The sequence below is a fragment of the Pelodiscus sinensis genome, chromosome 1 (assembly GCF_049634645.1).
Source record: "Pelodiscus sinensis isolate JC-2024 chromosome 1, ASM4963464v1, whole genome shotgun sequence".
In the NCBI taxonomy this organism is placed as follows: domain Eukaryota; kingdom Metazoa; phylum Chordata; order Testudines; family Trionychidae; genus Pelodiscus; species Pelodiscus sinensis.
Genome location: NC_134711.1, coordinates 197554794 through 197580017, shown reverse-complemented (window position 1 = coordinate 197580017; position 25224 = coordinate 197554794). Strand labels below are relative to the sequence as shown.

The following is a 25224-nucleotide window of genomic DNA, read 5'->3' as shown; positions in this document are numbered from 1 at the left end:
TCGGCTATGAGACACAAGGATGTAGGTAAGATACATACACAACCACAATGATCATTGCTATTCCTAAATTTTGAGCTTGCACACCTGAATCGAGCACATCACCTACAGTGGGGCCCCCAGCAAGAACACTAAGGTCTGTAAAATAAAAGCACATTTTCTGTCTTCAATGAAGACAATCTAATTCTATTCACTACCTTTTGGAAATACCATTTGATAATTCCCAACAGAATATAAAGCACTACATGAAAGAAATATTTAAATTGCACAGCAAAGAGGAAAGACAGTGAAGCCTTCTCCCTCCAGAATATACTTAAATGGACAAAGCCTGGACTTTATAATCTCGACTACACTTTTAAAACTATAACTTTATAATGACTATTAGTCACTTAAATAAAGAGTTGGCATGTGAACCAACCCCCCCAAATGAAGATCTATTACTAAAGGCCGCATCATTAATTCACTGTGTCAGGCAATACATATTTTTTCGACAACTCCTCATGTGAAAAAAGCTACATTAATATTTGAAGGATGTGTCAGAGCTTCCATTTTTCTTTTAAATAGCAAAAGGAATATTAAAAATTAATCACTTAATAAGTGTTATTATAAGTAAGTTAAACTTTCATTGTCATTTCAAGAAGACCACTACAGTGCCAATAGTGAGGTAAACAATGTTTTGTTAATGATTTTAAAAGCAGCATTATCTAGCCAGTGCAACAATTGTGCTAGCATATGAGAAAAAAGAAAGATTCTGAAACAAGCTAGATTCCTGTCATGAATCTTGTTCAACATTAAGGGTATGTCTACACTACCAAGTTTTGTCAACTAAACTTATGTTGGCACCCAAAAATCAACAACAAAAAATCACCAGAGGGTGCGCACACTTGTTCTCTCTATAGATCATGTTCACACTCATCTATCATCAAAATGTGAGCAATACAGTGTGGGTATGTATTCCACAGTGCCATACTGTGGGAAGGCCAGAGCTGATCCCTGTGTATCTTGGGATTCCCCCTCAGTTTTTCCACAGCTTCTTCAGCTGCTGGGAGTGGCATCATGAGTAGTTCTGTGAGCTCTCCAAACTGAGGAATATTAAAGCAGCACACTAGCCTGTCTCCCTCCCCATGAAGCAGCAGTCTGCCTGCCACTGTGTTCCTAGTGCAGGGAAGAAAAGGAGCAGCCCAATTATTTGCTCTTTCTTTGTGAAAGCTAGGACTATAACAGAGTTTAAAGAGAAGCTAGATAATTTCATGGAGGTTAGGTCCATAAAATGCTGTTAGCCAGTGGATAGAAATGGTGTTCCTGGCCTCTGTTTGTCAGAAGCTGGAGAAGGATGACAGGAAACAAATCGCTTGATCATTGTCTTCGGTCCACCCCCTCTGGGGCACCTCGTGCTGGCCACTGTCGTCAGACAGGCTACTGGGCTAGATGGACCTTAGGTCTGACCCAGTACAGCCAATCTTATGTTCCCCAAACAGAACAGCTCACACAAAGCTCAGATATTTCCTAGAGCTTTAAAAAGAGAGGGGTGCATGCCTGCAAGCTTTCAGAGATCAAAATGGAGCAGAGCCATCAGGGCAGGCTCTGTGGAATATGGTCTGAAGCCAGTTCTGATAACAAAACAAATAGCAGAGTCTACACTGGCTCTGAGTTATAGTTTACTAGCAGATTTACCCATGATTGTTTGGGTCCATAACTCAATTAAGGAGCTATTATTTTGGAAAATAAATGAAAAATATACATGCTTTATTTAAATTATTGCATTTTTCAAAAATACAGTGTTCTTTTTCCTTTTTTTGTATCTTTTTAAAAATGAGAATTCCATCAAATGTATTTTTCTTCATCCCTATAAACTCTTGTCATTTACTCTGTATTTAAAAAAGGGTCTATAATCAATTTGGTTTACAATAACATTTTATTCTAGTTTTCAGACCATAAGCATTGATTTAGCTCTGCCAAAACAGAGCACAACTTCTAATTTCTCCATTTTATCTCTTTTTCTGTAAGGTTTATTGAGAAGCAATGCTATTCCAGGTTCATTTTATTTTTCTGGCTCATCTGGGTTCAGTCTCTTTCAACATCCATGCTGTCCTATCAATTTTGAGGACTCTACCCTGCTTTAGTGATTCTGTCTCTTTTTTGTTTTGTTTTATTGGAAGCAGTCCCATTCTAGGCACATCCCCTTTTCCTGGCACAACCAAACCCTTGTGTTGCTTTATATTATGATCACAGGAAGCTGTATACTGAATCTGGTGGTCCTAGCTCTTACTGTTTATATGGAATTTTCACACTTTAAGCATTGATTTAGCTGTGCCAAAACAGAACACTACTCCCAATTTTCCATGTTATCTCTTTTTCTGTCAGGTTTATTGAGAAGCAATCCTATTCCAGGTTCATCCTATTTTTCTGGCTAATCTTGGTTCAGTCTTTTTCAACATTCATTCAATTATATCAATTTTGAGGACTATACTTGCTTTGGCGATTGCTTCCCTCTATTGTTTGGTTTTATGAGAAACAACCCCATGTCCAGCACATCCTGTTTTCCTGCCACAATCAAACTTTTCAATTACTTTGTTATGAGCAGAGGAAGCTGCATACTGAATTTGATAGTCCTAGTTCCTATCGTTCAGGAAGAGATCTTGATCAAAAAGACAAACTCCCTAAATGATATAGCAGATTAATGATGGAGTGGCACAATTATAATATTGGAAACCTGGTACAACAAGCAACCCTGTGTTCACATCCTACACAGTGCTGTAACAATCTTTGTACAAATTATACCTTTTATAGTCTCATTTTAAAATTGATAACTCACTGATCATTAATACTCCAGTGTGATGTATGTATGTATGCAGTTTGTATTAAGAGTTTATATATATGGAATTATGATAAAAATGTGTAAACCAGGTATGCTGTGCTTGACCTTTACCCTCCACACTGGCAGGAACATCTCCCTCTTTTTGTCACAGAGGTTGGCTCTGTAACACATGGAGGATGGAGTTTCTGAATATGCGGGCATCATGTGCCTTCCCTGACCACCTGACATTAATGTCGGTGAATCAATCTCTCTAGTCCACAAGGGCATGCAGGACCATAGAAAAGTACCCCTTCCAAGTTAATGTAATTAGATGCCTGGTGATCAGGGCCCCCACCCGCCGCAGTGGGGGAAGCCCATGGCAGCAAAGCCAGCGACGATGGGGTTGATGTTGCTCAGGATGATGACCCTGCACAGCAGGATGTCATTGATGGCTCTCACCACCTGTAGAAGGATACAAACAGAGGATCACAGGGTTGCCAGAGCCCCAAGGAGGTCCCTGAGCCCAACCCCCTTCTCACAGCAGGAGCAACTCCCAAATACCCCATCCCCAGCAAAGCTTTGTAAAGACGGGACTGCAAAACCTTCTAGGGAAACCCAGTCCAGTAGTTTACCACCCTCCTAGGACAATAGTCAGAGAGTCATACCTGCATGAGCATGGCTCTGACAGTTGATCTTCCCACACCAAACTGGTTCCCAATGGAGAGGTAGCTGTCCAGCGTGTTGAACTTCTATAGTGTGACGGTGACCTACTTCTGGAGGGGGATGAAAGGTTTCATGTGGGTGTCCTGTCGCTGGAGGACAGGGGTGAACCACTCACACGGCTCCAAGAAGGTGTCCTTCTACATGCGGAAGTTCTGGAGCCACTGCTGGTCATCCCATGGCTCTATGATTATCCGGTCCCACCAATAGGAACTGTTGTTCCTTTGCCAGAAGCAGCAGTGCACGGAGCGCAGGGGAGGGTGGGAGGAGTTGTGCTGCATGAGCAGCATGTGGAGACAGGTGTGGAGGTGCCTCGCAGTGAGCGGAGGGTCCTGGTCTTGCAGTGCCATGTGGGCAGCCTGCAGTAACTGCACCAGGAGGTGAAACATGAAATCTAAGAGTTGTGAGTGCTTTCCAGCAGGTCCAGCTCCATGGCTGGAGTGCTGTGGTGTCCGCAAGGGCAACCAGAACAGGCAGTGAGATGAGTTTGCTGTCCCTTGAGGATGTAGGTAAAGATGAAGAGTCTGAGACACAACTGTACGGGGGGGGGGCCTTTAAGCACAAGCCCTAGATGGCCTCAGGCAGCTGCTACAGGTAATAACTTCCTGGAATGCTTCCAAGAAGGCCCTAAATGCAATTCAGGCTCCAATCAGTGTGGATGTGCTATTTCGATATAACTCTGCCCTATTTTGATGGGCATTTGTAGTGTCGATGTGTTATTTCAAAATAGTTATTTCGGGAGTTATTATTCCAAAATAGTGTATTTCTAAATAAGCACGTAGTTTAGACATACCTTAAGGAAGATATGTTTAATTCTCTGATCATCTCAATATTCAGGTAAAGACAACAAAGGTGTATATTTACATAAGAGAAACAGGGTGATCAAGACAGTAGGGGGAGGTAATGGTAAGAAATAGAAAAAATGTTATTTCGGCAAATACAAGTGGCAGAAATAAGTGATGCAGCTTTCTTCACCATCAGGTTGTGCGTGGAGTTTCCTTGCAGCTCGAATAAACTTTGCTTTGGAGGGAGGGTAAATCATTCCAAAGGTTTACTAGTCTATAAAGATGATCTGAATTTGAGTGATAAGCAACTGAATCAACTGATTGCATACAATATTACTTTATTAAAAGAGTGTATATAGTGAGCTTTTTTTCTGAACACTAATAAGATTTTAGAGATTAATATCATTGTGAAATGTATGTATTGACACTATGTGAGGAATTATGGATATTCATTGATAATAGACTGCACTGTTTTCCCAGAGAAAAGGGAATGTCACAGCCATCTACTTCTCTCTTATGTAAACAACAGAAGCCTCATTTACAAAGAAAAAATACATCTGTGTGTGAAGCTCACTGAAATGGAAGAACAGCATCAGATCACCCAGTATCTTGAAACAAGTTCATTGAACATTGGAATATATAAGCAAGGAAAGAAGCCATCTTTAGTATCCATCACTGGACACACATAAAGGACCAAATCTCTTGAAAGCTGAAAAAGATGGACCCTTTAGCCTTGTGGGAGGAGGACAGGGTGCTGAACTCTAAGAACTGAATATAGGTGAGAAACATACTTAGGTAAAGATCTTTCATTTCAGATGACAACGGAAGCCAGCACTTTATACTTTTGTAGAAGGTCCTGACAGAAAGTTAGCCATGGCTGAGAAGAAAAATGACTGGTGAAAGAAACTATCTTTTACAAATCCTGTATCTTGCCGGATTAAGTTTTAGACTTGTAGGTAATTGTCTTCACTTTTATATATATATATATGGATTGTACCCTTTCTGTCTTTATTCCTTTTATGTAGAATCACTTGTATTCTACTGCCAATACATTTGTTTTATTTTATTATAAACCAATTCAGTGCTGTGTTTGGTGAAAGCAGCTTCAGTAATGTCCTGAGGGCAAAAGCCAGACTAGGCACACCAAGAGAAAGTAACAGGAGAGGAAGTAAAAGCAGCTTTTATAAAACACCCGTTCTTTCTAACCAGATATGCAGGTTAGAAAATCTATTAGCTGATGATGTAGGATGTAATGCTGGCAGAGCAAGCACCAGCTCATCCCAAAAGTCCAAAGCCTCACTGAATGCTGACAAGTACCTAGCTGGAAACTAGTCTGGCTCACTCATGAGTTAGCACAGCTAAATAGATACTCGTGCTACAAGAATGTATTTAGTATTAGATATTAAGGAATGCTTGTAGGAGTCTTCAGCACTGCCTGGACCACACCCAGCCACCCAGCTCTTAGTACCACCACGAGTGAACTACCTGAGGCTCTGTTGGTGATTTAAAGGGCATGAGGCTCCCAGATGCTACTGCAGCAGTGACAGCAGCCCAAGTCTCAGGACCTTTTGACTAGCTGGGCCCTGCAGCAGTTGTTCCATTTGCACACCACCACCATCACCTCCGAACATCAGCATGCCTGTGCACTAAAAATCTCTGTAACTGTGTAATTAAATGTTGTATCATGCAAGCAAGGTAGTAACAAATTTCAACAGGCCTTTATTCAACAAAGGTGAAACCTCTTTACAAAGCTGCTGCTGCTCCACTCTGTAGCTCTCACTCAGGCCTGGCCCATCTCCTCCCCCCTCCTTCCTGTTTCCTATGCTTCCAGATTCCCAACAGCCAGTGCTCCCTGTTCTAATAAGAACAAGCAGCATCTAAAACACCACATTCCCTCCTCAAGAAGCTCTCCCAATTATAAAATAAACATTATTGTTCTAACCACAGCAACAAATATGGAACAAGACATTATACTGTTGGCAGAAATATTACACTGAAAACACTGTAAATACTACAGAACATAGTCTCTAATCCAGACTGGTGGTTGTCTAGGTCTGACAGACTGTCTCCCAAACCCTGGTTCCAGTGCAATGTCTTGTTGTGTTGGTGCTACGGTGAAGTCATACTGGGTGTTAGCATCATCTCCTCTTGGTGCATAGGCAGGTGCAAGATAAGAAGCATTCCATACCCACCCATCAGAAAGTCGACAGGTGTAAGGTCCTTTCTTCGCTATGATTTTAAGAGGAGATGTGAATTTATGGTCCCCTTTGTGTAAAATTCCAGGTTTTCTTACTCTAACAAAGGAACCACACTCAAACTTATGTTCCTTAGCACCCCGCCGTTTGTCTATGAAAGCTTTATACTTTGCTTGCTTCTGTTCAACTGTTTTTCTCACAGCATCCTCATTTAGTGCATCAGATCTTGTCTTTAACAATCCAGCAATGTTCAGCTTAGTATTCATCTGTTTTCCATGCAGTAACTCTGCGGGTGATCTTTGTGTTGTGGCATGTCGTGTAGCCCTGTAAGCTTGCAAGAAATCAGTAGTGAAGGTTATCCATGAGTGCCCTTCCAGTTTAGCCGTTTGCAAACTCTCTTTCAAACTTCTGTTAAACCTTTTGATTTCCCCATTGGCTTGAGGGTAATACAGGGACAATCTTCTATGTAAAATGTTTCTCTCTGCTAGAAAAGTTTCAAATTCCATGGAAGTAAATTGACAACCATTATCTGACACCAGTTCTTTGGGGTTACCTTCCCTGCTAAAAACTGTAGAGAGGAACTTAATTACTGTATCAGAAGAAATTTTCAATGTAAACGCCACTTCAGGCCATTTACTGAAATAGTCTATTAAAGTGATGGCATAACGACAGTCAATTGGAGCAGTATCAAAGGGTCCTACAATGTCAATCGCAACTTTTTCTCATGCAGAATCTGGAAGAGGAACAGGCTGTAATGATGGGGTACATGTCACTGCTGTCTTATCATGCATTTCGCAAGTGACACAGGATTTTATGATTGCTTCAATATGGGAGTCCATCCCTGGCAACCAATACAGATCTCGTAGTCGTTGTTTGGTTCTGACAATACCTTGATGAGTATCGTGTGCCAGGTGTATGAGTTTTGGCTGTTATTCTTCTGGCACAAGTAGCTGGTGTGTACCTTGTAGCACACAGCCATCAAGCAAAGAGAGTTCATCCCGAATTCTAAAATAAGGCAGCAAAACAGGGTCAAGGTTTGTAGGATTACTGGGCCATCTCTTTGTCAGAAATTCCCGTAGCTTTTGTTGAATTGGACATGCTGAACAAGCAGCTTGGAACTGCTCTCTTGTTACTGCAGTAAGAGTGCTTGTAATAAGCGCAACTGCTTCAACCTCATCCTCCGGTGGACCATCTGGTGAAGACAAAGGCAGGCGAGAAAGGCAATCAGCTATCACATTTTGGTTTCCAGGCTTATATTCCAGTTCATAATTGAAAGAGAGTAGTCTTGCAGGCCATCTAGCAATACGATTCCCTGCTCTTCCCAGTCTTTTCATGGTTAGCAAAGTTGTCAAAGGGCTGTGGTCTGTGCACAACTTGAACGTGCGGCCCCACAGGTAAGTTCTCCATTTTTCAGTAGCCCAGACACAAGCAAGTGCTTCTTTTTCAACTGTAGAATATTTTCTCTCAGTGTCCTTGAAGCAAATGCAACAGTCCTCTCTGTGTTGTCCTCATGAAGTTGTGTGAGGACAACCCCAAGTCCATAATCAGAAGCATCAGTAGTCACAATTGTGGGCAATGCAGGACTGAATAGTGCAAGTACTGGACTATGTACAATCAAGTCTTTCACAGTTTCCAAACTAGCTTGTGCATCCATTGGCCACACCAACGTTGAACTTCTCCATAGTAATTCTCGTAATAGTTCAATGACAGAAGCATAATTGGGAATGAATTTTGCATACCAGGAGGTTAGACCCAAGAAGGAACGTAAGGTTTGCAAATCTGATGAAGGAGAAGCATTTGAAATTGCTAGGATATGATCTGAATCAGGCATTAGTCCAGCCGGTGAAATTGTATGCCCCAGAAAGGAGAGTTCTGTTTGTCTAAATTTGCATTTAGACATATTGAGCTTGAGGCCTGCTGTGCTGATGCAGTTTAGTACAGATTGCAGATTATTGTCATGCTCCTCAGAAGTATTTCCAAACATGATAATATCATCCAGATAGCACTGAACTCCATGTTGATTCTTCAGAATCAATGACATCATTTTTTGGAAGGCACTTGGGGCAGATGCAAGACCGTATGGAACCCGTTTAAAACGAAATAGTCCCTCATGTGTAATAAATTCTGTGAGGTCTCTGCCATCTTCATGCAATATAACCTGGTGATATGCACTCTGCAAGTCAAGAGTAGAAAACATCTTTGCTCCATGGAGTTCTGCAAATACTTCTTCAATGTGAGGAAGAGGGTGGCTGTCAATCAAAATTCAGTCCACACAAAGGCGAATGCCTCCATCCTTTTTCTGTGTCACTACCCATTCTGAGGAGTCAATCTCTTCAATAATGTCTTTTTGAACAAGTTTTTTAAGTTCCTCTGACACAGCTTCCCTGACTGAAAATGGTAAGCACCGTAACTTCTGACATACAGGCATCACGTTATGTCGCATTTTAACTTTATGCACAAACCCATAAGCACAGCCAAGTTTCTCCTCAACCTGGTCTTGGGTCCCAGCTGAAACTGGTGTGTGTACTGCAAGAGTGCTTTGCTGAGGAAGATCAATCCGTCCATTAACTACCCTGAGGTTTAAAGCAGCCAATAAATCTCTGCCAAGGACAGGAGTGCCTTTGTGAACAATGTAGAACTCTACATTGACACAGCAATCACCAAAAGTCACTGTTGCTGGCAAGCAGACATGTACTGGAATTTGGTTTTTCAAATAGCACACCAAGTGAAGCTTTGGTTCAAGAAGAGGCATATCTTTAAAGTAATGCAAATAGATAGAATCAGGTAGTAAAATACTGCTGAACCAGTGTCCAACATTAGCTGAATAGGATGTGATTTGCCTGAAGGTATGGCAGAAATATTTACAGTGCATCTTACCTGTTCTGGAATATGTGCAGTAGTGACTTTGTCAACACTCAGCACAGTAACATCTGATATTGTAACTGCATGCACCTGTTGATTGGACCGGCTACTGCAGCACACCTTAGCAAAATGCCCAAACTTTTTGCAATGATTGCACTGAGCTTCTTTTGCAGGACATCTTGTGTAGCTTGCAAGGTGTTGTGGGGATCCACAGCAAAAGCATGCTCTTGCTGTGCTTTGAATTTGCTGATATTGTGGTTTTTCATTAGTTTTCCCTTGTGATTGTTTGTCTGCAGCAATAGTGGACTTTTCTGCAAAGGAGTCACAGCCTGGACTGGGCCTCCTGTATCCATGCTCATTATTTTGGCTTCTGCTATAGCTGACTCAATCTCGGTAGCAATTGTTATTGCTTTTTCCAGTGTAAGTTGTGGTTCTAGAAGCAAGCGTTCCCTTACACAAAGCATGGTTGTTTTCTCAATGAGCTGGTCTCTAATCATCTCATCTGCCATATTCCCAAAGTCACAAGTAACAATCAGACTCCTCAGAGAAGCAATATACTGCCTTATAGTCTCCCCTGGTTTCTGCTCATGCTGGCAAAATCTGTAGTGATTAGCTACTACGTTCACTTTTGGCACAAAAAAGTTCTTTAATGCTGTGAGTGCAGTCTCATATTTATCATCTGCAAGGGGAAAAGTGTAAAATACATGCTGCCCTTCTGCTCCAAGGCAATGGATTAGCAGAGCATGCTTTCTTACTTCAGAAATCTCTGTAGCACTGATTGCAAGCAGATAAGTCTCAAACATATGGATCCAGGCAGTAAAAGAAATTGGAGGCTCACCTGGCCTTTGCAGAAAGGGTGCAGGTGGGTTCAGAGGCAGAAGATCCATCCTCTTCGCCAAAATGTTGTATCATGCAAGCAAGGTAGTAACAAACTTCAACAGGCCTTTATTTAACAAAGGTGAAACCTCTTTACAAAGCTGCTGCTGCTCCACTCTGTAGCTCTCACTCAGGCCTGGCCCATCTCCTCCCCTCTCCTTCCTGTTTCCTGTGCTTCCAGATTCCCAACAGCCAGTGCTCCCAGTTCTAATAATTACAAGCAGCATCTAAAACACCACATTAAGGTAAAGAGCTTATACTTTTTACAATATAGTCCAATGAAGGCAAATGAGGCATGGTGTAGCATCAAAGTACACAGACCTCGTTGAATACCTGCTTGTGATCTCATCCCATCAGCTTGTATTCTGGAGTGAAAGGGGATAAAAATTCCTGACAAGGAGAAACTTGGTCTCTTTATGCTGTGTGTACTCAGATGGGCTAAAATTCCTAAACATAAGCAAGAGATCCTCACATCGTTTGGCATGAGTCAGCTGCTTATTATAGAAGTTATTATTACCTTTTTAAATCTCAGGGTATGTCTAGACTACTTGCCTCTACTGACAGAGGCATGTAAAATTGGCTACCCGACATAATCAATGAAGCGGGGATTTAAATATCCCAACTTCATTAAAATAAAAATGACTGCCGCATTGTGCTGGCTCAGCTGATCATCGGCACTGCGCGTGAATAAAGACACGGATCGGTCGACAGAGGAAGCCTTTGTTGACCGCTCCTGTAAACCTCGTTCCACAAGGCATAACATAGCGGTCGACAAAGGCTTCCCCTGTTGACCAATCCGCGTCTTGACTCACGCGCTGTGCCGACGATCAGCTGAGCAGGCACAGCGCTGTGGCCATTTTTATTTTAATGAAGCTGGGGATATTTAAATCCCTGCTTCATTGACTATGTCAGCTGGGCTATTTTACATGCCCCTATCAGCAGAGGCATGTAGTCTAGACATATCCTAAGAATGCTATTCATCTTTGTGTGTATATTTCTTGTTTTAACCTTCTAAATGTCTCCCCTTACTTTTTTCCTCAGTTAATAAAGAAGAAGTTACTCACCCTGTGTAGTAACGATGGTTCTTCGAGATGTGTCCCCGTGGGTGCTCCACTCCAGGTGTCGGGTCCCGTCCCGGCGCCGCTGGTCGGAAAGTTTTCCATAGCCGTAGCCGGGCCGGACCACGCATGCGCGAGCGCAGCGCGTGGCGTTCGCGCCTTTACAACGATCCGGCCCCCCTCTTGTCAGTTCCTCTCACCGCTCGGTCCCTGGAAGACAAAACAAAGAGACCCGGAGCGGGGAGGAGGGTGGGGCGTGGAGCACCCACGGGGACACATCTCGAAGAACCATCGTTACTACACAGGGTAAGTAACTTCTTCTTCTTCTTCGAGTGGTCCCCGTGGGTGCTCCACTCCAGGTGAGTACAAAGCAGTAACCCAGAACGCGCTCCGGGTCAATTATTTTCTACCGTGGACAGTACCGCAGAGGCTACCGCAGCGTCTGAAGCCCACCTCTTCGTTATGGCATAATGACGTGCGAAAGTTATACTAGAAGCCCAAGTAGCCGCACGGCAGATATCCGCTAGGGGAACTCCCCTTGCGAAGGCGGTGGAAGTCGCTACAGCTCGTGTGGAGTGAGCCCGAGGTAAAGAAGGAAGAGGTTTGTTTCTAATTGAGTGACATTCCGTAATGCAGAGCGTAATTAATTTTGCAGTGCGTTGAGTGGAAAGTGCCTTGCCTTTCGATCTAGGTGCCAGAGATACCAACAACCTGTCAGTTCGTCGCCATTGGCGTGTTCTGTCTATATAGAAAGACAGCGCGCGTCGGACGTCGAGTGTGTGGAACAGAGCGTCTCTACTGGAGGAATGAGGTTTGGGATAAAAAGTCGGGAGAACGATAGTCTCATTAATGTGAAAAGAAGAACAGACTTTGGGGATAAAGTCCGGGTGTAATCGGAGTGTTACCGTGTCTTTGGAAAAAATCGTGAAGGGAGGGCTTGCCATCAGCGCCCCCAGTTCCCCTACCCGTCTTGCCGATGTAATTGCAAGTAGGAAGACTGTTTTCATCGTTAAATTATGTAGCGAAACCGATGTCAAGGGCTCGAAAGGTGGGTACATAATGGTATCCAACACTAAATCGAGATTCCAGGAAGGGGGAGGTGCGCTTCGTGGCGGATATAAGTTTTGGAGTCCTTTCAAGAACCTCTTTGTAATTACGTGGGAGAAGAGCGCGGAACCTTCTACTGGTTGATGAAAAGCACTGATGGCTGCCAAGTGCACTCTTAGAGACGATAGTGTAAGTCCTGAGTTCCGTAAATAAAGGATGTAGTCCAAAACATTCTGTAGAGGAGATGATAGGGGGTGTATGTCGTTCTGAATGCACCAGTCAGAAAATCTCCGCCACTGTGCCAGGTACGTATTCCGCGTAGACTCTTTCCTACTGTGAAGAAGTACTGTCTTGACCTCTTCAGAGCACAGATTTTCATCTCCTTTCAACCACTGAGAAGCCACGCCGTCAGATGCAATGGCTGCAGTCTGGGGTGTAATAGCGCACCCCGTTCCTGAGTAAGGAGATCTTGATGGAGAGGAAGGGTATGTCTACACTAGAAAGTTAGTTCGAACTAACGGACGTTAGTTCGAACTAACTTTCCTATGCGCTACACTAGCGCTCCGCTAGTTCGAATTTGAATCGAACTAGCGGAGCGCTTAGTTCGAACTAGGTAAACCTCATTTTACGAGGACTAACGCCTAGTTCGAACTAGTTAGTTCGAACTAAGGGCTGTGTAGCCCTTTAGTTCGAACTAGTGGGAGGCTAGCCCTCCCCAGGTTTCCCTGGTGGCCACTCTGGCCAACACCAGGGAAACTCTATGCCCCCCTCCCGGCCCCGGACCCCTTAAAGGGGCACGGGCTGGCTACGGTGCCCGTGCCAGGTGCAAGCCTGCCAGCACCCAGCTAGCAGACCCTGCACCTGGCACGGCACAGAGCCACCCACCCGATGCCCCCCAGCCCACCCCCTCTTGCCGGGACCAGGCTGGCGGCTCCCGGGAGCTTGCCCTGGACCGCAAGAGGCGGGCACCTTCCTGGGCTAGTGCGGACATCGTGGACCTCGTCCACGATCTCCGCACTAGGCACAGAAAAGTGGCCGTCTAGGGCAGGAGAGCTGCCAGCCTGGCCACCCAGGACCAGGTGTGCATGAAAATCAAGGGGGTCCACTGAGACCCCCGACACTGAGCCCTGAGCTTACAATGGCCGTCCTGGGTCAGACCAAAGGTCCATCTAGCCCAGTAGCCTGTCTGCCCACAGCGGCCAACCCTAGGGACCCTGGAGGGGATGGACCGAAGACAATGACCAAGCCATTTGTCTCGTGCCATCCCTCTCCAGCCTTCCACAAACTTTGGGCAGGGACACCACTCCTACCCTCTGGCTAATAGGACTCCATGGACCCAACCTCCATCACTTGATCTCACTTCCCTTTAAACTCTGTTCTAGTTGTAGCCTTCACAGCCTCCTGCAGCAAGGAGTTCCACAGGTTAACTATTTGCTTTGTCAAGAACAACAACTTTCTCTTACTAGTTTCAAGCCTGCTACCCATTCCTTTCCTTTGGTGTCCTCTAGTCCTTCTTTATGGGAACTCAGGAAGAACTTTTCTGAATGCACCCTCTCCACCCAACCCCTGCTTTTACAGACCTCTATCCTGTCCCCCCTCCGTCTCCTCTTTTCTAAGCTGAACAGTCCCAGTCTCTGTAGCCTCTCTTCATCTGGGACCTGTTCCCAACCCCTGATCATGTTAGTTGCCCTCCCCTCTCCCAGCCTTTCTCTTCCCCTCTCCCACCTCCTTTTCCCAGTCTCCCCCAGTTTTTTTCAATAAAGACAGAGTCAATGTTGGAAGAAACGTTATCTTTATTTTGTACATCAAGAAGAAGGGGGGCTAGGGAAGGGCAAGTGGAAGGAGGTGAGGGAGGAATGGGGTACGAGCCCCCGATGGGGAGGACTGGGCTGGCTCTGCGGGCTTCTGGGGGTGGAAGCTCTCCTGCAGCCCCCCAATTACTCCCTCTCCCCAGATGGCAGCCTGCGGCAAGTGCAGCCGGGCTGATGGCCGAGTGGTGTGATGTGCCCAGTGTGGGCACTCAGGGCACTCCAAGCCAGAACTTCTTTGCAAGCGGGGCACCCCTTAGAACTGTGTGTCCGGGGTGGGGGTCGGGACCCTTTAAGCGCAGCCCTCGGCTAGCCTGAGACAGTATCTCCATGCTCTAAGTCCTCCTTTTATGCCCTGCCGGCACTGCTTCCGGCCATCCTTAAGCCCTGTTCAGAGTCCACTCAATGTGGACTTACTAGTTCGAACTAGCAAAACGCTAGTTCGAACTAGTTTTTAGTTCTAGATGCGTTAGTTCGAACTAGCTTAGTTCGAATTAACTAATTCGAACTAAGTTAGTTCGAACTAGCGCTGTAGTGTAGACGTACCCGAAGAGGGTAAGGTGGCTGAATTGACATCCTGTGTAAGAATGGATACCAGGCTTGTCTGGGCCATGCTGGCGCTAGCAAAATGACCGTCGCCGCCTCTAATCTGATTTTCTCCAGTGTCCTGGAGATAAGCAGCGTGGGAGGAAACGCATACAGAAGTGCCTTCTTCCATCTGATCAGAAGCGCATCGCCGAGAGAGCCTTTGCCGAGTCCTGCTCTCGAGCAATATAGGCGACACTTCCTGTTGCTGTATGTTGCGAATAGGTCTACCGGTGGGATACCCCATCTTCGAAATATCGCAGATAGTATGTCTGTCCTTATTTCCCACTCGTGATCCATGGGGAATTGTCTGCTGAGGGAGTCTGCAATTACATTGGCGGTGCCAGGTAAGTATGTTGCTGTTATGGTTACGCAGTTCTGTATGCACCAGTTCCAACACCGTACTGCTTCGGCGCATAGGGAGCGTGATCGTGCTCCTCCTTATCTGTTGACATAATACATCGCCGCTACATTGTCCGTCAGTATCCTTACTGTGAGACCTTTGATCTGGGGAAGAAAATGTTTGCATGCGTAGAAGATTGCTCGAAGTTCCAACAGATTTATGTGCAGACGCCTCTCGTTGAGCGACCATTTCCCCTGGATTCGTTCGCTGTCCATGTGGGCCCCCCAGCCTACGAGCGAGGCATCCGATGTTATCTGCGCCGTTGGTTGTTGCCGATGGAATGGAACTCCCGGCAGGAGGTTTTGCACCTTTGTCCACCACTGCAGCGATCTCTGAACATGCGGGGGTAGCCACACTAGCTTTTGAATGTCATGTCTCACGGGGACATAAACCATGGACAGCCAATGTTGGAGGCCCCTCAAGTGGAGGCGTGCATGAGGAACTACTGCAGTGGCCTCTGCCATATGTCCCAGGAGACGAAGGCAATTGTGTACTGATACGGTCATGTTGCTGGTGAGTATAGTAACTAGATCCTTGATTACGTGAAATCTTTCTTGAGGTAGGTAAGCTCTTGCCATGCGCGAATCTAGGTTTATCCCTATAAACTTTATGAATTGAGTTGGGACAAGTGTCGATTTCTGCTTGTTGAGGAGGAGGCCGAGTGATTCGAACGTTTGCTCGACCGTCGCCACCATCTGTGATGCCTCTCGCTGTGTGGCAGCTTTTATTAAGCAGTCGTCCAGGTATGGGTATATTATCACCTGTAATCGACGTAGATGTGCCGCTACAATAGCCAGGGTTTTTGAAAACGCTCTGGGAGCTGACGCAAGCCCGAACAGTAGACCCCAATACTGAAAGTGATCGTGGCCTATCACAAATCGCAGAAAACGTCTGTGAGCAGGATGTATTGTGATGTGAAAATACGCATCTTGTAAATCGAGGGCAGCGAACCAATCGTTGAGATCGAGGGATGGTATTATGGAATTCAGGGTCACCATTTTGAAGCGCTGTCTGTGGAGATAACTATTCAAACCTCTTAAATCGAGAATGGGTCTCCAACCCCCCGTTTTCTTTTCCGTTAGAAAGTATCTGGAATAGAACCCTCTTCCCCTGAACTGATCGGGGACCCTCTCTATTGCTCCGATATCCAGGAGGTGATGAGCTTCCTGTTGCAAAAGATTTTCGTGAGATGGGTCCCTGAAAAGGAATGGGGAGGGTGGGGTGGTGGGGGGATGGAGGCGAAGGGAATGGTGAAGTCGCTGTTTATGACTTCCAGGACCCATTTGTCCGATGTTATTTCGACCCATTGGTGATAGTAAGGTCGTAAGCGGTGGTGGAAAATGGGTTTTGCTAGGGTGATTGGTAGTGTGCGCTTGCCCTCGACCAGGGAGTCAAACTTGCTGTTTTGAGGCAGTCGTGCCCGTCACTCTAGGTGGTGGTGGACGCCTTCGTTGAGGGCGCTGTCTTGATCGCGATTGGTCGAAAGGGCGATTTTGCTGCCTCCAAGACTGATAATCATACCGTCTTTGGTATGGGAAATAACGCCGGCGACGGAATGGTGGTGCGTACATGCCGAGCGTACGAAGTGTTGTTCTTGAGTCTTTCCCAGTATGAAGGACCTCGTCTGTTTTTTCTGCAAACAATTTTACCTTATCAAACGGGAGGTCTTCTACCTTGGAGTGCAGCTCCTTAGGCACCGCCGCCGTGGCGAGCCAGGAAGAGCGCCTCATTGACACTGCTGTTGCTACTCCCCGAGCTGCTGTATCAGCTATATCCATAGCTATCTGAAGGTTGGCCTTTGAACATGCATAGCCCTCCTTGAGGATAGATCGTAGCAGTTCCCTGTCCGCCTCTGATGATCTTTGGGACAGCTCAGTAAGCTTCGCTATGCTATCGAAGCTATGATTCGCCAGGAGAGCTGTATAATTCGCTATGCGAAGGAGCAACGTGGCCGATGTATAAACCTTTCGGCCAAAGGCGTCCAGTTTCTTTGCCTCCTTATCAACCCCCGCATTTTTCAGCTGCGGGTTCTTAGCCCTTTGGAGAGCTGCGTCAACAACCAAGGAGTTTGGCTGCGGGTGAGTAAAAAGAAATTCTGAATCTTTAGATGCTATAAAGTAGCGCTTCTCCGCCGGTTTCGAAGTTGGTGGAGTCGAAGCCGGGGTATGCCAAATTTCTGTTGCTGATTGGAGGATAGCCTCGTCCATAGGAAGGGCAACTTTAGATTGTTGCTTAGGGTTTAAGTTTCTCCAGAGCTTAAATTGTTTCGTTGGAGTGTCTAATATCTGAACATCTTGAGACTGGGCCACTCACCTAAAAAGCTCTTGGAAGTCCTTTGTGTCGTCTGGGGGAGATGGGTCCCCTTCAAACACTGCATCGTCAGGATAAGATGACGACATATCTTTTTGGGACGCAGTCCGCCGTTGATCGTCCGTATCCGATATCTGTCCTTCCTCAGGCTCAGATAGTTGAACTGAAGGCAAGTGGTTCTGCTGCCGAGATGACGCCCCCTTCCAGTCTTGAATTGGTGACAATTGTCGCGCTTCATGAGGAGCATGGCAACAGCAGTGCCGAGAACGATAGTGAGGTCTTTCATATTCGGAAGATGATCGATTGCCCCTATGTTCAGGGTGGTCAGGAGATGACCTCCGCGAGGAGTATCTACTGGCATACCCCCTATGATAGGATCTCGGGGGGGAGTAGCTTGGTGAGCGGGATCTGTATAACGATTCCCGATGATAATGATGATACCGTTCGCGATGATCAGAATAACGCGACCTTGATCTCCATCGCGGGGACCTTGTTTGGTTATGAGAAGACGCGAGATGACTAATCCTTGGTGAATGAGAGGGAGAGATTGAAGGCTCAAGTGAGGGTGAAATTGAATGCCTCGTTACTGACTTCCTAGCAGCCTTAGTAGGGACTGCAGAGGCAGGAGGACCCTCCCTCCCTTGTGCTGATAAAAAAGAATTGGCAGGGGGAGGAATAATTAAGACTGCATCGTCATGTTGTCTTGCTGCCCTGCCCGGCACCGTAGTCAGCTGCTCCTCCGGTGCGGCTGTAACAGTAAGTTGATCCGCCGGTGCCGACTCGGCACAGTGGGGGGCGCTCTGCCGGCCCCGTTCGCTAAGCTCCCCGGTGCCGTCTGTCAGGGCTGCATCCGGTGCTGGACCCGGTGCTGGCTTGCCCTGGCTTAGCGCAGCCATTTGCGGTGCCGCTCGGGTTTGCGGCTGGGCAGACTGCCGCGGCTCCAGGCCTTGCAGCGGTGCCGAGCGCTGTGAGTCATTCGCGCTCTCGGCGGGGCGCAGAGCCGGTGCCGATGACGTGCGGCTTGATGTTGCCGCCTGCGGCTTATGCGACCTCTCCGGCTGTCTTGCGGCCCCGGAGGCACCCTGTTTATGTCCCTGAGGAACACGGGACAATGAAGGAGGCGGGAGGGAGCACGTAGGGGAAGCCCTTTTCTTTTTCGTTCCCGTTGCCGGTGGGGACCTTGATCTTTTACCTTGCCCTCCGGGAGCTTCTGAGAGCTGTTGCTCAGAAGGCTGTAGTGCCTTATCGCAGAGCAGGAGTTTTAAACACATATCCCTTTCTCTGCGCGCCCTGGGAGTTAATTTTGCGCAGTGAGCGCATTTTTGTGGTACATGCGCTTCTCCCAGACATCTAACACAGGCTTCATGCCTGTCAGATGCGGGCATGGCTTCCTTGCAGTGAATACACCGCTTAAAACCTGGTGACCCAGGCATAATTTCCCTTCTTCTTTTTTCTCTTCTTTTTTTTTTTTTAACTAAGTATTATTATCCAATTCGACTAACTATTTCTCTTCTCTTTTTCTTCTTTTTTTTTTTTTTTTTTTTTTTTTTTTTAAAGACGTTCCTGTCTGAGGAGAGAAGCGGCGTTCCGCCAGTGACCACGGGCGGCTGAGAGGAACTGACAAGGGGGGGCCGGACCGTTGCAAAGGCGTGAACGCCGCGCGCTGCGCTCGCGCATGCGCGGTCCGGCCCGGCTACGGCTATGGAAAACTTTCCGACCAGCGGCGCCGGGACGGGACCCGACACCTGGAGTGGAGCACCCACGGGGACCACTCGAAGAAGAATGTTTAGTTACTTTATTTCAGAATTAACTATAGGCTTAGTCTTTGGTTTGAGATCTGAGTACAATTGGTCCTTTGGGGCTCAGAAGTGACCATCTATCTCAGGGCTACTCAACACGCAGCCTATGGGCCACATGCGGCCCACAGCCTGTTAGTTTGCAGCCCACGGTGACATTTGGATTTATGCGAGGCTCAACACGAGGCCCGGGGTGGGAGCCAAAACAAAAAAGCAGTCAATATAATGGTCTTCTGTTGATACGTGTTTTAGTAGTTAAATTCCTGGACTGTCATAGCTCATTAAAAGTGCTTTCTTATGGGTGGAAATCCAGTAAATATTGCATTTTATTAATATCAGCAGAACTGACTTAAATGGGGCCTGTGTGTTGTGTAGCCTTGCCTTAAACTTTGTATTCATGCCTTTCCATGTGAAAGAAGCTATCTGCATACATTTGCATATATATTTGCATGTATATGCAACCACACTTAAGTTGCGGCCCTCGGCATGTGCTATGCATATCATTGTGCCCCCCCCCCCCCGGGCTTCCAAAACTGAGTAGCCCTGATCTATCTCATAGTTCAGCCTGCACAGGGGGCAAGATACATTGGAATGCCCAAAGGGACTATCTGTAACTCCATGGTAAGGCTGAAACAAAAGACAGGACTATGCAGCTCTTTAAAGATTAACAGGATGGTTTATTAGGTGATGAGCTTTCATGGCCCAGATAATAAACCATCCTGTTAGTCTTTATAAAGTGCTGCATAGTCCTGTCTTTTGTTTCAGCAAGACCAGACTAACATGGCTACATCTCTATTACTATTCTCCATGGTAAGGCTGTTATAGTACTTTAGGAGTTCACACATGATATTGGGTTGGTGAAATAATTATAGAAGATACAACCAGTTCCTGCATTGCTTTTGACAATCTACCCTGAGGTTGGCACTCTAGGTCATGAACCACTCAAGACAGCATGACAAAGTAAAAGAGTTTCAGGACAGTTACGCTTCCATCAACTTCCCCACCAATGTGTCACAATTTTAATGTAAAGCAAAACCCCCGATACATGAGGAGACTAGTTTAATTTCCATGGTCATTAAGAATTTGATTTATCTACTCAGTCTGCCAAGCAGTGTCAACTATGGTACTGATTGTTAATAGTTTAAATAAGTTCCTCTTATATAGTACTCTTCATCCATAAACATTAAGGCTGTGTCTACATTGGCACCCCTTTCCGGAAAAGGGATGCTAATGTAGACTTCGGAATTACAAATTCCACGGGGGATTTAAATATCCCCCGCGGCATTTGCATTTACATGGCTGCCGCTTTTTTCCGGCTTGGGGATAAGCCGGAGAAAAGCGCAAGTCTAGATGTGATTCTCTGGAAAATAAGCCCTTTTCTGGAGGATCTCTTATTGAAAGTAGGAATAAGAGATCCTCCAGAAAAGGGCTTATTTTCTGGAGAATCACGTCTAGACTGGCGCTTTTCTCCGGCTTATCCCCAAGCTGGAAAAAAGCGGCAGCCATGTAAATGGAAATGCCACGGGGGATATTTAAATCCCTCGCGGAATTTGCAATTCCGAAGTCTACATTAGCATCCCTTTTCCAGAAAGGAGTGCCAATGTAGACACAGCCTAAAGGTATTTTACTAACATGGATTCCTGTCCAGTTCTTAGAAGACTGCTGCCATCAAAGTCACTTATCATAAACCAGACAGACATTAGCTGGTGATAAACTTTGTGTTGCTACTGATCTAACAAACCTAAACCTAAAGATGAAATGAGGCATATCCTGTTAATATCCAACTCCCATGACTATCCACTCCAATCAGAAAAAAAAATACACTGAGAAAATGCTACCATTAATGACAAAATAAATAACTAAATATGCAAATATCAAAGCCTAAACCTGCAAAATAATACATACACAAGTAAACACATATTAATGCATTTAACTTGTAATTATTGCCTATAATGGCACATGCACAACTTCCAATTTTGTATACAGTTATCCATTTTGCACAAATTGAGGCATGCAATCGGCAGGGACAGCTTTGGTGCAAAGTTTTACAAATGTCATAACTGTTGTACATATCATTAACAATGTTAACATACAAAGACATCTACAGAACACATATTCTTTTCTTACCAGCTCATTGGCCAGAATGACGGTGCAATAACGCTTTTCCAGATTAAAAGGAAGAAAGTGAAGATCCAGATATGCAGAACCTCTCCCTTCCAAGAGTAGCGTGCATACTGGACTGAAGAACTCTTGCAAATGATGGACTTGATTAACTGCCAAAACATGATATAGGGGCTGCTTATACACAGTAGCAAATGTAATTAAGGCTAAAGTAACTATTCCAATATAAAAACATAGCAACCCATTATAGTATACCCTAGGAATTAGTATTTAAGGTTCTCTCAAATCACAAAAGCAGTAAAACAGCATTTTATACAAAGGTTACATAAACAAATTATGCTAATTCATTCCTTTCACACTTGCCAAGCCTATGCATACAAATACATACACCTCTTTTTAGCTGCACAGCTCAGAAAGAGTAAGACTGTTGGATCAACTACCATTCTATATTCATAAAAAATAAAAATCTTTAGCAATGTATAATAGATACGTAAATTTCTCCTGAGAGAGGCAAGAGTTTTACCTTATACTTTTCAAATGAATAAGATTGCTCCCTCAATGAGACTAGCTTCATGACAATACAGGTTGAACCTCTCTCATCCAGGACTCCCAGGTCTGGCAACATCCATGTTCCAGCAGGACCACAGATATTACGAGACCAGAGAGCCCTGGCTACAGAGGTTGAGAGCAGCTAGGAGCAAAGCTTAAGTGCAGAGCTCTGGAGCAGCTGCCACCACACATGATGCCAGAGAACCCTGGGAGCAGCTGCCACCCTGCATACAGGGCTGGGAAACCCCAGAAGTGGCTGATGCAAGAAACCAAAATCAAACAGAAACATCACGTACCACTTTCTACATAATAACTGCAAATAAGACAATTTCACTATCCTAAAGTAGGTCCAATAACAACCAACGTAGTGCTACAAATGAAGGCCCAATGCTTCCAAAATCCACTTTTGTACTTATACCAAACACTTCCATAGCTGAGTGGTCACTTGTGTAGTAAAAACTAAGTGTGCTTCTTCCCTTCCATTGCTTAAGCTAGAAACAGCACGTATCATTTAGCTGATTGCGCATGTCTTAGAAGCTGCTAAACTTTCTGCCAGGGAACTGAGTAAACTTGCAGTGACCAATCACGTTGTGACACGCTGACCAGAAGGAATGTGAAATCTATAAAAGTTTCAGCTCAGGCGATGCTCAAAGTCGACCCTGCTTTGAGCACTGAGCTCCTTGGCCGTCCTCGTTTGCAAACAATAAAATAGAGTTGGACCCAGCCTGAAAGTGTGACTCTCTTCTTGAGGCAAATTGAACTAGCCTCCAGGGGACGAAACTAGCAATTTATGCAACACTTGCACAGCTCTAACAGCTACAGCTTTCTAGATGATTCTGAGTGCACCTTGAAAGGGGCATGCTCAATGGTGTGCTGGAGAGAGCTTTCCAGGTTCACACTGAGAAGAAGATTAAGCTGATTTCCCAGATTCTCATAGCACCCTCCTCCTTTACAGATACTGCAAAATTATCCATGATATAAAGTTACTTAATATTGGGGTCTTGTAGAAAGATTTGTGAAGAGCAATTACACATGTAGCCCAAGGTCCAGTGTGTTTCAGCAGCAGCCCTGGGAACTACAAGTTGTGGACTACAAACTGTGGCATGTTGGGAGAACTTCCTGGTTCCTGCCAGGATGTGCCCTCTGCCAGCAGCAGGGTCTCAGCAAGGACTGTGCTAGAAGCAGCACACAGGCTGCATGCTGAGAGAAGGGGCTGCTGAACTGTTTTCCTGTTCTATGTTTTTTACAGAATAAAGCCTGTTCCTGGTGATTTGTCGGAGTGGGTCTGGTCTGAGATTCACTCACAAATACAAAGTGCAGAGCACACCAAACAGCCTCAGGCCTAGCCTCCCACAGTGGTGTAAGAAGTCACAAGGCTTCCCCTATGCTGAATAACCTCACACTGGGCTAGCCAACAGGAGTGGTTACACACACATGCACACACAAATTATATTTTGCATCAGTAGGTATTTTCAGAAAATTCTGCAGAAGATATATCTAGCTGCTCAATTTTCCTAGGTCTTTATTCTTTAAACCATGAGTCACAATCAAGTGTTAGGAGATTGCAACTAGCCCTTTCTTGCCATATTGCTAAATGGATAGAGAGTATGAGATGAGGGAGACCATATTAAATCATAAGATACACAAAAATGTTAAGAACCATCACAATAGCCCTCCTTTCCAACTACAGGCAGTCCCCGACTTACGTGGATCCGACTTACGTCGGATCCCTAGATACGAACGGGGTGAGGCAACTCCCGCACATGCGCAGCAGCATTCCCGGGGCTCACTCACCTGGGTCCTAGGATCCTCCTCCTCCTCGGGCCGGCTCCGACTGGGGTCCCGCAGAGCTGCCGGGCAGAGGAAAAGTGCCTCCCCACGCCCGCTGCCCCCCCCCACCTCCCTGCCAGCAACAGGCTGCTCCCTCCCCTGAGCAACAGGCTGCCGAACAGCAGACAAAAGCAGCCTCTCCGCCCCTCCTCCCCCTATACATGCTGGGCTCCCTGGGCAAACAAAGACTCCACCAAAACAAACAAAGTGCTGGCCTCATTGTGTTAGCAAAAAAAGGACCCTCCTCCTAGAACCCTGGGTGGTGTGTGGAAATAAAGCTATTAGCTCAAAGCATGGTGCAGAGCTGTTTGGTATTTGATGAGTTACTCCTTTAGTCCTGAGTTTGTCACAGGGACAGAAATAGATGTGAAATCTTCTGAACAGGGGAACAGACAGCAAAACAAACATTAGAGGGGAGTTAACCTTTCCCTATGCTATCCAAAACTAAAAAAAATGTTTGGCTAGAGTTTCCCCTACAATATGTACCAGTTCCGACTTACATACAAATTCAACTTAAGAACAAACCTACAGTCCCTATCTTGTACGTAACCCGGGGACTGCCTGTATACAATTTGACCACACTGCTATATTACTAATATACAGAGTACAGCTTTCACAGACCAAATATAAACATTTCCACATAACACAGAGAACATTACAATACAGAAGCCACATTGTCAAATATATGTCAATTTAGGTACTTGTATTTCAGAAATATTCTGGTACTAATATTACTGATATAGCAAGTCTCCATTTTCCTTAGCACCATGTGTAAATGCAATAATATTTTGTTCAAGTATGCAGTGAACTTCAAGGAACTTCCCTGGAGATTTTGTGCACATGGACTTTCTTAAAGGTAACTACCTATACTAGCACCATAATTCCCAATGAATACATCTTGACATATATCTGGATGGAAAACTACTAGGGAATGAAGGTGAAGCACCTCTAGACAATCATTCTTAAATAATTCTTTCACATCCAACACTGATGAGCTAGAAGGGTCTTACAGGAGTCTTTGTTAGAAGAGCCATACCCTGAGTCCTATAAAAGAGAATCTCAGCTTTTTTTATTTTTTAAATAAACTCTGTAGCCCTAAACTTTATTACTGAACATGACATGCACTGTGTATCTAAATTCAAAATGTCTACAGATAATAAATCTGTAATAAAATATATACAATAATATATACTGTTCATTCACATTGGTTCCCCATGTACTGTACTCCAAAACTCAATAGTTAAAACAAACCATTGCAGAAAAATGAAAAGCGTCCATTTTAGAAGTACTTACAGCCATTTAAGTTGTTCTCTTTGTGACACAATACATCTTCACTTACTACATCACTTGTATGAGTCAGTATGTTACTTTCAGAACTGGCAGAAGAGAGAAAAATCAATATAATAACTGAGCTGCAATTGAGAATATTAAATAAAATGTTCTCTTCACATTCCATACATAAGTGTACAAATGACTGACAATATC

General features: G+C 45.1%; 1 protein-coding gene across 3 annotated transcripts in view; it reads right to left on the bottom strand.

Moving 5' to 3' along the window:
• Window positions 1-25224, bottom strand: part of CFAP47 (cilia and flagella associated protein 47) — a 665273-nt gene that overhangs the window by 343562 nt on the left and 296487 nt on the right. For all 3 annotated transcript variants that reach the window (XM_075913261.1, XM_075913262.1, XM_075913264.1), the window contains exons 41-42: window positions 25033-25115; window positions 21367-21512 (exon numbers count right to left, since the gene is read on the bottom strand). In XM_075913261.1, coding sequence (XP_075769376.1) covers window positions 21367-21512; window positions 25033-25115 — 229 coding nt within the window. The remainder of the gene's footprint in view (window positions 1-21366; window positions 21513-25032; window positions 25116-25224) is intronic.